Here is a 14,318-nt window from a genome sequence, read left to right as displayed (position 1 = left end):
TGTTCATCTATTATAGATTACTATTTTGTGGAATGATTTTCTGTGAGCAAAATGTATTAAACCACTCTGCATAACTTCTCTTACATCTTGAACACTTAATTGTGTATTTTTTTTGTTGTTGTTGTTTGTTTTGAAAATTAAGGTATCCCCCTTGAAATTGGCCATGAGACGCACAAAAGTAACCTTATAGATTTCATTTTACACACGTTATATTATAATGTGTTGTATGTATTAATTTATATATCGTCCGATGGACCGGCGACCAGTCCAGGGTGTATCCTGCCTTGTGACACAAAAAATTAATAGTAGAAAATTACTTTAACTGCAACTTTTATTGATAACTGAAGCAAATTTAAAATTCATGTAACAGGCGGACAAACGTATATTAGGACTTTTATGCTGAAGTGCGGTAGCAACTTGTCTCTGCTTCACTCCACTGCTGCTGCTGTTCTTGACGCACGTGCACCCATGTCCAAAGCGAGTGAGTATAAGGACGCTAATTTATATTTTCCTTCATTGCAGTTCGACGTAATAGGAACGTGATATTACATCAGTGTAACCATTCTGTCTAACTCTGTTACAGAACAGAAACGAGCGAAGCGGCTTGGGTTTTGTGGTAAAAAGGTACGTAGCTAAAGTTACTAGCTTCTCCGTGGCTGTTGTTGTTTCCTACGTCTAATCCGACAAGCCACGCCCTTCTAGACGCGTTCTACAATGTTGTTCTACCAGAGAACTTGTAGAGAGAATTACCATTATCTGCAATGTCTTCCGGTTTTCTCAAACGCTAGAGGGCGCGCCCGAGTGGGTCCAAAATGAATGGATTCATATGGAGCATTTGGGCAAAATCATAGTTTACAAATGCTTGAAGACATTTGTAGACAACGCAATCATTACTGAACACTGAACAGCATAAAACATTTTAACACCGCTGTTATATTTTTAAGAGCTTTTAAAATTGAGTTAAAACGGCGCCTCATGTATGTTCATGACGTCAGTGAGCGCGAAGAGCCAATGAGCTGCTCCGCTCGCCAATCAATCATCAGGCCCTAGCAGTAAAGCCCGCCTTCTTTCGTTCTCCGTTTGTTTTTTTGTTTTTTTTTCAGTGAAATACATCTTTCTTCTTTCTAAAATTAAAGAAACGCTCTGGACAAGTGATTTGAAACTTTTAACTTTTCTTTTTTAGCCGTTGAGCTCCATTTACTCCCATTCATTGAGGACTCACTCGCGGGCGCCTTCTACTGTTTAACAGGCTTGTTTTTGATATAACGGGAGGAATAGAGTGGCCAGGTTCCTCATAAACCGGCTCTCGTCTTCCCGCACACTGCTTTGGTCCTGGAGGGCCAGTGTTCTGAACAGCTTGATGGTTGCCTGACTCAAACTAACAACTGACACCGACTAAACCTGGCAGCTAACAAAATGGGTTTGAGCAGGTAAATCGCCAAATTGTACTGGACACCGGCCCTCCAGGTTCCCTCATACAGCTCATACATCACTGGAGACAATTGCTGTCATCATTTCACGGTATACATATGGAAGTAGAAGTAGACACCTTAATGAACAATCTGCATCATGTTGGAAATTTGTTTTTATAAAGGCTAAAGATGGACAGCAGGCAAACTCTCAAGGAGGCAGAAGAGATCCTGGTCTGCCTAATGTCCGAGCCTTTAAAGAACACCACCGAAAACAAGATGAGCTCAGACAAAAAAGAGTAAGATGCAAATTCATGGTTCGTAGAGCATTAGTTTATGGAACATTTTGTAAATTGTATAGCAAATGGGTATAATATAAATTTAGAGGTTGTTAGTTATTTGTAAGTGATATAAAAGTATGTCAATTTTTTTGTTGTTGATTGTCTCAGCTGGAGGAGCAGCAGGAGAGGCAGAAGTTGTCCAGAGAGAGGGAGCTCATGAAGAGAAGAAGTCTTGACAGTTTCCAAAAAGATATCCAGCAACGACAGAGAGGATTTGATAAAAGGGTCAGCGTCCATCTTGGCAAAATACACCCTTTAAAGTCAACCTGAATTTAGCATTGACGTGTTCCTGGTCATTTTAAGCTTGATTCATCATACCATACCATTTTAAAAAAAAAATAGTTTTAAATTATTTTTGATAGAAGTGTTGAGTGTCTTTCCTGCCTATTCTCACTAGTTTTCACTGTGCACCTGTGGACATTTCACCTTCCCCTTCTATTACCTCCCCTTTCATTGAGCAAAAAGTAGCTCTAGTTTGGAGACTCTGATGCCACATAAACATGCCACAGTGCAGAAGGAAAATGAGATGTGATTTCTGATTAATGTCTACTTCAAAAATGATTGTAGGATTTCAGTACTATTCAGTACTAATTTGAGTACTGCGATTAGTATTTCTTTGTTGAGATGATGACAACAAAGACAGTAAATTGTGGCCAAAGCCAGGTGGAGTAAAATAATGTGTACTTAAACTTTGCAGTTACTGGATATTCATTGTTTTTGATTCCTTCGACCAGAGACATGCAGACAGTCTTTGAAGTGCAAATGCACTTGAGTCAAACTGGAATAATATGACTTCATAGGTCAACAATATGATGTTGGTCTAAGAGGCAGCTGCTTTATTTATTTCTATTTAACGGTGCAATACCCAGCCAATTAAAACACACTAACACTAGCATTGTTTTATAGCCATTTAAAAGCTCAGTGATTTGTGTGGCAGACCATTTTTGTGAATAACAGAAAAAAACAAATATTTTGAACAGATGGAAATTTGATAGTCCATATGATATCCCTAAGTCACTTCTCTAATACTGCTGCCATTAGTGCTTCCAATAATACAAAGGTGTACCAGCTCTTGTTTTTTATTCTTTCTGTCATTTATTTCACATGACACTTCATTATATTTTAAATGAAAATTGTTGAAATTTTAACTTGGTAATAAATTAATCATGTATTTGTAGAATACTCTGATATGCAGCTTATTTGATTTGACAAACTATACGTAATCTGATGGCACCTGTTAATACATTTATCCTTTGTGCTTTCTCCTTTTTGTATGCAGGAAATAGAAATGCAGAATTTAGAAAAGCATGTCAGTTTTGAAAATGAGAATTCACGGAAGGCATACTACAGAGAATTTAAAAAAGTAAGTGTTTATGCACTCACCGGCCACTTTATTAGGCCTTGCTAGTAAAAGGTTGGACCCCCTTTTGCCTTCAAAACTGCCTTAATTGTTCATGGCATACTTTCAACAAGGTGTTGGAAACATTCCTCAGAGATATTGGTTGGTTATTTGAGTTGCTGCTGCCTTTCTATCATCTCGAACCAGTCTGCCCATTCTTCTCTGACCTCACATCAACAAGGCATTTTTGTCCACACAACTCACTGGGTATTTTCTCTTTTTCTGACCATTCTCTGTAAACCCTAGAGATGGTTGTGCGTGCAAATCCCAGTAGATCAGCAGTTTCTGAAATACTCGGACCAGCCCGTCTGGCACCAACAACCATGCCATGTTCAAAGTCACTTAAATCACCTTTCTTCCCCATTCTGATGCTTGATTTGCACTTCAGCAAGTTGTCTTGACCACCTGTATATACCTAAATGTATTGAGTTGCGGCCATGTGATTGCCTGATTAGCTATTTATGTTAACAAGCAATTGAACTCTACCTAATAAAGTGGCCGGTGAGTGTATATCTGACCTGGATTTGACTGACTCATGTTTATAATATTGCCAGTCCTTAATTTTTGGTTTTGCAATTGGTTTGTTAATTGTTGATGTCTGAGCAGGTGATTGAAGCTGCTGACATTGTTTTGGAAGTTCTGGATGCCAGAGATCCTTTAGGATGTCGCTGTCCACAGGTTGAGCAGGCTGTGGTCCAGAGTGGAACAAACAAGAAAGTTGTTCTTGTCCTTAATAAAATTGGTAAGCTGGCCACTGGAACCAGTTTAAACCAGCTATATAATGGGTCAGATGATCTGCCATGAACTTGTATGTTTTGAATTTGAAACGGAGACATTAAGTTGCCCAGATAATATCAAAGCCAAACTTTGATGCTGTTTTAGTTGAGTTAGTAGTATATGAACTTTGTTAAAATTTTCGGCCATGTCATTCACTTCCCAGTCTATATGTGGAGTATAGTAAGAAGGCACAGTAAAGTTTAATTTTAAGAGATAAAGAATGGCTTGAAAATTATAATACATTTTTACATAATTTTTGTTACATAAGACCACACAAACATGGCAATTATGCGTCAGGTTAAAACATTAAATACAAGAAGAAGAAATAACAAATGTTTCTTAATAATTATTTTTTAAGACTTGGTGCCCAAGGACATTGTGGAAAAGTGGATTAAGTATCTTCGCAATGAATTCCCCACTGTGGCCTTCAAAGCATCAACACAGCAGCAGAACAAGAACTTGGTGAGCATGAATGTACTTGTGTGAGGGCATAAAATTTTAACCCCTTAAAGTCTAGACTTCTTATTTAGTAAACAAATGTGTAAGTAATGTAGTTATAAATGTGAGGAATTAAAGTGTGGACCAGTAGGGGTTAAGGGGTTAAAGGCACTGTGCATTTTTTTAAATTTATTTTTATTTTTAAATCTGTAAAAAAAATATATTTCTGCAAACAATTTTATTTATATTTATACGTGTGTGTCTGTGTCTAAAATGATACTGCCATGCTGTCTCCCTTTTGCTGGGGTGCAGGTGCCCTACAGACAATGGAAGAAAGGCTCTTGGGGGTCTCGGTCAATGGCTGAATACCTGCTGTGATTGCACAGAAGCTAATCACATTCTATGGTTAAATTAAATTGGAGGATGCCACAGTTTATATTTAAGAACATGTACAGATAAAACTGCTCTATTTCGTACATATCATTTTTACAGCCGTTTTCCAGAGAATTAGATTTGCTTTTTAATCACCATGACTGAGACTCAGCTGTTAACTAATGTTAGATAGCTAGCTTTTATGTGGCTGGTTAACCAGATCTAGCTAACAGTTTTTAACTATACATACCGGGAGCTAAACATGGGGAAGTCTGTCATTATTGGAAATTTCAATAATGTGAGTGTCTCTTATCATATAACATTATAAAAAAAGAAAAGTAGCTGTCTTGCATTGTAGATGCAAAATATTTGATGACGGGAAGCCCATGTTAATGCTAATGTCAAAATAGCTAGATAACAGAATTAGCTAATATTGACCTGCACATTTTGCTACATTCCCATTGCTCTCTGCATTATTGAATAAAGGGTGAAATGAAAATAATAACCTGTTATTTAAAAATAAAGATTTACTTTCTTATCATCTATATTGCCTCCAGTAAGTGTCTGGGGAAAATTTGTTTTCAGGACAGCTTGAGTCAGAGCTGTCCTGAGCCCAATTTTAAAATCAGTTGTACTAATTTACTGGGTGTCACTTCAGCTCCAGAAAGAAAACCGAACCATTTTAATTTGGCTGGATTATTTGGAATAGAATTTAGAGTGATCATGCTTCCTCTTACATCCAGAAACTGAGAATTAATGAATGCCAACTCCCAGTAGGTAAAAGGTTAGTCAAGAGTGATGCAGAGCATGTAAAGTGTGGGAGAGCCAGTTGATTTCACAGTTGAGTATACACTACAATGTCACTTATGATTTGCTGTAGTCACAGGAAACACTGACATCTTGGATCATGACAAATAATTCCTAAACGGTGGTTAGGAGCAGTATACAAAAAAAGAAAAATGTAGAGGTCATTTTGTTGGACTAAAGCAGAAGTATAAAGATAATCACATACTTCATTTTAAGTGAGGAGTAAAAATACTGTGCTGGGCCATTTAATATTACCACACTTACTGAACTATCACTATTTAAGCCCATTTTTCAAAACACACCATTTGTATGAAATAAGGTACCACATTGATTGTGTTAAAAGTAACAAATATGATGTGTCTGACTAGACACAGAGATGTCGACAGGGTCTTGAGTTGTCAAAAAAAGTTACGTCAATCCACTGATGCCCATGTTCAACTCTACTGGGTAACAGTGGAATTATTTATTTAATCAGCTGCGGTTTGGTGGTCTCTTCCACAGAAGCGAAGCCATGTGCCAGTAACCCAGGCCACTCCTGAGCTGCTTGGCTCCAGCGCATGTGTGGGGGCCGAATGTCTAATGAAGCTGCTGGGAAACTACTGCCGCAGCCAGGACATCAAAACCACCATAACTGTTGGAGTGGTGGGTGAGTGTCATACTGCGTTGAAAATCTAACCCTTTACCTTCTTTCAGAAGTAATAAAGTGATTGTTTTTTTTGTTTCTGTAAAAATTGAAGGCATCAATACTTTAACTTAAATAAATAAATTTTAAATAAAAGTATTAAAATTAGCATTTAACTGATCACAAATAGGGCAGCACGGTGGCGCAGTGGGTAGCACTGTCACTGGCCGGGCAAACGCGGTCCTTTCTGTGTGAAGTTTTCTCTCTGTGACTGCGTGGGTTTCCTCCAGGTACTCTGGTTCCCTCCCACAGTCCAGAGACATGCAGTCAGGACAGGTGGACATGCTAAATTGCCCCTAGGTGTGTGAAGGCACCTGGTCTCGAATGCCAATTGACTTATATAACGACTTTAAAGAAAAACTGTTGCTGGCACTTTTAGAAGTGATAGAGGTGTCTTTTATATACCACTGGCCTTCCTAAAACATTCTGGCATGCCTTAATAAGAATTGTATTGAAACCTGGAAAACCTTAAATCCAAAGATCATTGCAAAAGTGCTTGCTTTAAGACTAGAAAGAGTTTAGTCCTTACTCGGTCAAGATCAGAATGGCTTTGTGAGAGACCAGCATTTCATGATATCAGAAGTATTTTGAATGTCCTTCACCTATAAAACAGAGCCACTGACACTGCTATAGTGTCACTGGATGTTGAAAAGGCATTTGACGGAATGCAGTGGGCATATCTTTTTGACGTGCTGGAACTTTTTGGAATTGGGGAAAAATTTTGTTGCAAGCCTAAAGCACACACATTAACAAATGGTATGTATTGTGTCCTTTACTTTTTATGTTGAAGTTTTTCAGTAAATCAATGGCTAATTGAGTATTTCTGATAGCCTGTTAGCTCTCTGCCAAGCTGGATGTAGTCAGCAAAATTGTGTTCTTACCAAGCATGTTTTTTAGAAAGGTTCTATATTCTCAGTAAGACGTATTAAAAAAATAATAAGGTAATACACTTTTTAAGTTTTTATTAGCGAATACACATGAATTATTCAAAGATCATTTAAGATATTCTAAGTAGAGTTGTGCTAAGCTGATTTCATGTGATGTTCAAATATTTGAATAACCAAGTCAAATAAAGAGAAGACCGGAGTGTATCCCAGTTAAAATTTCAATTTGTTTTAAGTAGTGTAATTTTGCACATTTGCACACGTTACATTTCAGAGCTTTCCAACTTGCTTCTAGCCAATTTGCTTATGTACTACTTGGTTGCACCCACTGTTTGGGTGGTCTTGATAGCAGATGGCGCACTTGCTACTGATATGCTTTCATACATTAGCCTTGTAGCCCCAGTACAAAGCTAACTAGGAAACATTGGACACTGCACATCTTGGTGATGACTGCATTTGGGATAAGGGGGGACAATTTTATTTTTTGCAGAGCTTAAACCATCATTTCTCACAGCTGTGCCATCATGAATTTCTTTAGGTTTTCCTAATGTTGGAAAGAGCAGTTTAATTAACAGTTTGAAGCGGGCACGAGCATGCAGTGTAGGAGCAACTCCTGGAGTAACAAAGTGAGTTGAAACTTTTTTTTTTTTTTTTTTTTTTCCAACAACTTTTCAGATTTATTTTTCTAAGTTCATTTCTTCATTTTATGTTGTTCTCAGGTGTCTACAGGAGATACATTTAGACAAACACATCAAACTGCTGGACTGTCCTGGTATTGTTATGGCAACATCAACCAGTGATGCTGCAATGATCCTGCGGAACTGTGTGAAGATCGAACAGTTGGTGGATCCAGTCCCAGCTATTGAAGCCATATTAAGACGCTGCAGTAAAAACCAGGTAGCTACATATGTCTTAATAAATCTGAAATTATTTTATTAATTTATATTATGATGTTATTAGTATTGTAAACAGTCCTCTAAGGCACTGCTTGACAGATGTGAGTTTAGTTGGGCTAAAATTCCAGCAAGTACATGTATTTCATTCTAGACTACTTTGACAAAGGGAAAAAAAATTGTGCAGTAAATTATGCTTTGCAATATGGCTCTGTTCTGGGACCTTCCTTTCCTCTTAAGGCAAGGAGAGCAGTAGAAATCTCGTGAACATCATGCAAATTCCCTTAGGTCTGATTCACACATACAGCTTTTGCATGGCGTGAACAACGCAGAAAGTCTTGCTTTTTATTTAGGTGCCTATGGTATGTGGTCATTGCTTTCAAACAGGCTGCATGTGAGTCCCAGATGCTGCATTCATGCATCAGACCTGTGGCAGATTTTTCTGAGCGCCATGCACTTCACACAGCTAAATACACTGGAATAGGCTGTGAACATCTATGAAAATCAAACCAAGAGCATATAAAAACTTACTGTGACCATTTATCCATCTGAAAACAAGAATGTCTGTATCTTTCTCACTCCTCTGATCCACAGCACAACCACTGTAAATATGAAAGTCCGAGCTGTAGCGCTTGCGCTGCTGCTTCACTCAGGCCATGCAGAGTTAGCATGTGTGAATAACACGTTAGAGAGATGATGGAGCCTTCAATCCAATGGTCACAGAAGCCTAGAAGAACACCAAAAATAAACCCTCTGTGGTTAAATTCCTGCTTTGTGTTTATGGCGAATAAATGGCGTTTGGAGAGGTTACTTCACAGTGAGCCTGATGACCATGACTGCCATGTAATTTCACCAGAGGAGAATGTATTTGTGTTTAGACTGTGTCAGGTATTGGATGTGCACAGGTAGGAGCGGAACAAATCGTTGAGGGTGGGAGCGGGAGAAATGATTCCAATTTTCTGCAGGAATGTGTAGGAGCAGGCTGAAAAAATCCAAAAGTCCTGCTCAGACCTCTAGCACATAGCTCCAACACTTCCCTCTGTCCTGTGCACGAGCCTCCTGTCACTGGTTGTCTGGAATTGTGTTGTGTAACTCACTTTGTACCACTTGGTTTGTTTATCATTTAAAAACACAGAACAAGCCGTTTGTTCTGTGTGGACACAGAACGGACAGGTAGCTCATCACGAGGAGTTATTTACTTAATTTGACAGTGTATTGGATTGAAATCATATGCATCTTTACATAAACATCCTCTGACAAATGTAGCCAATCATATTGGTAGGTGATCCGCTGATATTGGGGTCTGAGCTTGACTTTGTTGCCTGCCTGAAATATTGCCACGCTCAGTTTTTGAAACCGAGTACATTTCAAATTTCTGCATATCTTTTGGTGGACTGTTTCAATTGCTTCTCATGGAAAATGACTCCTGTTGTAAATAGTATGTTTCACAGCATAACTGGCAAACCTTGGAGAGGACTGGTGACTTGGTGGCTGCTTTTCTCAATGAGCTAATGGTCAGGTCTACCAATCTGTCATTTAACAGCAAGTCACTTTGCAAAATGGCAAAAAATAAATAAATCTCCAAAGCTGAAACTGATCAGCTCATCCTCCCACAATACCTCCTGTGATAATAGAAAAACAACCTCCCACTGTAGTTACTGTAACAGAGTTTTTAACTATATAGTATTATCATTTGATAGGCTACCTGTTACCACTAATGGAATCTATCCATTAGAAATGTTATGAGGTTACAGTTATTTTACTGTTTTTGTACACAATATGATTCACAATTTATAGACCCTCAGAGGCAGTTTCTGAAGAGTCTCGAAGCGGTGAAATTGCTTTTTTTCTGTGCTGATGAATTTGCATGTGGGCCATTAAATGACAGTGTGAATTGGATAGACTGCATAAACTGCATAAACTCTTTGATTCCATAGATGCGGATTATCACAAAATATCCAAATAATAGTTATTTGTTGGTCTGAAGTCTTTGGTGTTGTTTTATTTGTTAATTTTGCTGTTTGTAGATCATGGAGCATTATGGCGTTCCAGACTTTCACACTGCCCTGGAGTTTCTGGCACTTCTGGCCCGTCGCCAGGGAAAACTGCGGAAGGGGGGTTTACCCGACATTGACAAAGCTGCCAAGAGCATCCTAATGGACTGGACTGGGTTGGTTTAAAACATCAGGAGCTTTAATATCACAGAGTTGCACTATGGGCCAAATGTTTGGAAGCAGCACTAATGTTGTAAAATAAATAAAATAAAATTTTATCAAGCGATAACAGTAATATGTATATTAACCCAGAACATGGGTTTGGTCCTAAATGCATGCAGCGGTAGTGTTCCTAGAAACAGATTGTAACGCTTGACTCCTGCTGATTCTCTTCAGAGTTTTATTGCAGCTTTAATCCTTTCCACCTGATTGCTCTATTCTGACACTTTTGAAACCATGATCAACTCAAGATGGGTGTGCTACCTTAGGGGTGTGTAAAAAAAAAAAAAAAAAAAAAATCAAAAACTGAAAGTAAGAAATTAGAAATCAGCACTGCAAACCAATGAGATGTCCTGGAACAAACTTATTTGGAGAAACTAGATGCCAATAAATATGTTAGTTGTGGGCAAATGAAGATAAGATTAATACAGAATAAAAAAATTAATCCCAAATAAAAAGGCCTGTAGTGCATTTTAGACCGATATCTAATTAGTTATTTCAGCCCTCCTAAATATTTTTTTCTTGAAACCTAAATCCATAAGACTTTGGACTAGTCATTCATGTAAATGTTGACTGGCAAGGGTGATGGCTTCTAATTCTTATGTAGCAAATAGCAGAGATTTATTTATTTGTGGGCTAACTTGTGATAATTTTGTTCTGTTCATTAGCCTGTCTACTCGCTGTAGTTGAATTGTTTCCATCCGTTTGTTTACAGAGGACGTATCAGCTACTTCACACACCCTCCAGAAACACACACACTACCCACACACGTCAGCGCGGAGATTGTTGCTGAGATGGGCAAAGAGTTTGACTGGGATGAATTGGAGAAGGGCAATCAGGAGACTTTGGCTGGTACATTTTCATTAATGTTAGTCTGTCTATTAGGGTAGACTAGAATTTTAGTTTTTGCATTGCTACATATTCTACTTGTGATATGCCTCAGCTTGTATTTTAATACCTTGATTAATCAAAGAACCACAGAAACTCATGTGGAAACATCAAGTTCAGGACGCTCACACAACACTAGGAACATTTTTGCATTTTGGAGTTTTTCGTGATTGCAAAAAGTGATGATATGACAGCCCTACCTGTTCACCACAGCTGCTCAGTATATCACTTAATTTATCATGGTATCAGCTTCCACAATACTGGTGAGCAGATATAAATCAGACCAATTACTGAATGATTTACTGAGTGCTGTAAGCACCCTGAGCGATGGCCGATATTCTGCAATATTGCCATCCACATTGCAACTGCAACATGTAATTACAGTTTTTAATTATGTAGCCAGTGTTGAGTCAGTGATTTTCTGGTATATAACAGCATATCCCAAAGCAAGGTTATTTGAACAAAAAATGATATATTACTATATCTTTTGTTTTCCTGATATGTAGTATGTTTTGAGATGGCCATGCACACATTGAGATGTGTCTCTATGCTATGAGTATTTATTTATTTATTTATTTATTTATTTATTTATAACTTGAGGAGGAAAAAAGACACGTCAAAAGGTAGGCTGTTTCTAGGATTCCCAGGAATGTTATTTAAGCAACCTTTTATAATGAATTTTTTTGTTTGTTTCAGAATGTAACTCTGCGGATATGGAGATGGGCTTCTGCATGGCTACCTTAGGAGTGACTCAGGAAGAGCCAACCAAGTTAGAATTGGAAGAAGAGGAAGAAACGGATGCGCAAGAAATAAATGAGTCTATGGATCCAGATCAGGATCCAGAGGTACATCGCTAAATCGTCTGCTTTCATATTATCTTAGTATGTTAAGAAGTATCATATAAAGTGTAGGTAAATACACCTTACATTTGTTTTTATCTTCCTTAATTAAAGTTTGGACCTATGACGGTAGAGCTCAAAGAAATGAAAATGAAATCTGGTGGAGCTGTGGAGACTCAGGCACCGAAACCTGTGGATTTAAGAGAAATCCTGCATGTCGACCCACTTCAGCAGGGCCAGGCACTTCTTGCTGCTAGCAAGAAGAGAAAAAAACTGCAAAAAAGAGCAGGTACAATACATGACCCCCCCCCTCACTTTTGCAGATTTTTTTTTTTTAATCATTCTAGCAATTTGCTGTTATGTTGACACAACTGTTGGCAATTAATCTAAACACAGACCTACAGTATATGATCAGGGTTTGAATGTTTGTGGTTCACTGATAGATGTTATGTTTTTTGTTTGTTTTTTATTTTTAACTTTTTCCACAGATAAACTTGCCACCAAACTCTCTGATTCTCTCACCTCAGCCATGAATTTCGCCTTTTTGGATGGCTAAAATGACACATTCTTGGAAGACACATTACTTTGAACACTGCGCTACTTACATACATACGTGTGTGTGTGTGTGTGTGTGTGTGTGTGTATGTATATTCAAATTATGTACATGGTGTTGAAGGCCAATAAAAAATGAATTGCTTATTCTTATCACATTTTGTTTTCTGCAAAACTACTTTGAATTATTTTAACAAGCAAGCTACACATCTCTCTTACAAAAGGGAAAGTTGATATTTGCTTCGGGTGCCTACCTGAATTATTCAGCTGAAAGAGGCATGATTTACCTGGAGTTAATTGAAACAAACCGGAGTAGTTTAAACCTATAGAAAACCAGTAGTTTTTTTATTTAGACCACAAAGTAGAACAACAAGGTTCAACAGTATGTACTTATACCATTGTTTTCTTTAGGAGGCTTAGAGGAACAGTGTTACAACAAACTCTGATGAGAAGGTGTGATATTTATGTGCTTCAAAATTATGCTTATATTAACTTACAGGTACCAAGAGGGTGATTTCAAATAATGGTGTGAACTACAGAAAACTCTGTACTGGAAAATTATTTTTAATAAGAAACGTTTCATGAGACTTTCATGTTCAAGGTGAATGGCCAGATAGCTGTCAAAATCTGCAGATCACATGGGGGGAGTGTGACCAAAAGCGCATTCTACTTGAGTTTGTTTAACTACATTTAAAAAGCTGTATTGCATTTTTAATCCAGCTAGGTTCCTCCCCGTGTTCTACTAATATGTATAAAACCTCTGTTCGTTCTGTTTCTGATGTAATCATTGTCGTTGGTAGATGGAATTAAATTTACCTGCTCCGCGCGTGAAAAGTGTTTTATAGCGGCTGTACAGTCGTTTGTCTGTCAGCTGAGCAAATGTCATTTTTCTTTTTTTTTTTTTGCTGCTTAATTTAATAATAAGCCATAGTTTACCCAGAGCTGGGTAGATAAGTCTAAACTGTTCTCCATTAAACGTTTCCTTCGATGTATTAATGACTCAAGTAAAAAGGTGTCATAAAACAACTGGAGCTAAAAAGAATCACGTGTAAAGTACTGAGATTCCCTTAGAACTGCATTGGAGCATCTTGGTACATCCAGCTTCTATCAGCATAGAAAATAGAAACTTAAGTTGTTTTAAGGCTGTGGGCATTGTCAGGCAAAATGGTACCCATTTTTTTATATTTATCGCGATTCTCAACATTACTGTCATATATAGAAAACACCTGGCTTTGGACAGTAAGAGGTTATATTTGTATTGTTGAAGTTGCAAGCCCTGATTCATACGAGGCTGAGGTTTGTTACTTATTCGCAGCTCCCGATTCGTTTAGCTCCTTATTCGCAGTGTCTTATTCGCAGGCTGAACTTGGCTCCTTATTCACGGTTTCTCTTTTAGCGAATGACGGCAGAAAAAAGGGACTGTTCACAAACGCGATATGCTGCGCAGTTTCCCATTTTAACAGATTCGAAGAGACTAAGGAATGAAGGAATTAGGAATGTGTGCTGTGTTTATCTTGCCACTGTGAATATGATGATTATGACTATAAAGAAATAAAAAACATTTAATTATGTAAATATACGATGTTCCTTCAATTCATTTCCAATGTTTTTTTATTGCAAGTTTGAAGAATGAGACTGAAAAAATAAGGGTTGAGTTCATGAATTAGATACAATTTAGATTTGGATTAGCTTTCAATGTGATTAAAATGGATAGTTTTTTCTTCTTCAATCTCAGATGTACCTGGCAATATGTCACAATTAGTAAATGTGCATGAAATGAAATAAATAGAAAAGAAACAAGACATTTCAGAGGGGTGTATTTGG

General features: G+C 37.7%; 1 protein-coding gene across 1 annotated transcript; it reads left to right on the top strand.

Annotated features, from left to right (window-relative positions):
* The first annotated feature begins 404 nt into the window (after positions 1 to 404).
* Positions 405 to 12,652, top strand: gnl3l (guanine nucleotide binding protein-like 3 (nucleolar)-like). Its single transcript, XM_017719136.2, has 15 exons — positions 405 to 481; positions 584 to 624; positions 1,595 to 1,708; positions 1,859 to 1,975; positions 3,030 to 3,113; positions 3,756 to 3,891; positions 4,285 to 4,388; positions 6,045 to 6,189; positions 7,648 to 7,735; positions 7,829 to 8,006; positions 10,030 to 10,172; positions 10,931 to 11,067; positions 11,800 to 11,948; positions 12,057 to 12,231; positions 12,431 to 12,652. Exons 1-15 carry the CDS (start codon positions 469 to 471, stop codon positions 12,496 to 12,498), a joined length of 1,692 nt encoding a protein of 563 aa, XP_017574625.1. The 5' UTR covers positions 405 to 468; the 3' UTR covers positions 12,499 to 12,652.
* Positions 12,653 to 14,318: the final 1,666 nt, after the last annotated feature.

Source organism: Pygocentrus nattereri, chromosome 21, assembly GCF_015220715.1.
Source record: "Pygocentrus nattereri isolate fPygNat1 chromosome 21, fPygNat1.pri, whole genome shotgun sequence".
NCBI lineage: Eukaryota > Metazoa > Chordata > Actinopteri > Characiformes > Serrasalmidae > Pygocentrus > Pygocentrus nattereri.
The sequence above is the reverse complement of the archived record's forward strand: the minus strand, read 5'-3'. Positions and strand labels throughout refer to the sequence as shown.

Coding starts and splice junctions, on each gene's coding strand:
- gnl3l (XM_017719136.2), top strand. Junction 3,892..4,284: donor TCTTGTCCTTAATAAAATTG/GTAAGCTGGCCA, acceptor TTATTTTTTAAG/ACTTGGTGCCCAAGGACATT. Junction 8,007..10,029: donor GACGCTGCAGTAAAAACCAG/GTAGCTACATAT, acceptor TGCTGTTTGTAG/ATCATGGAGCATTATGGCGT.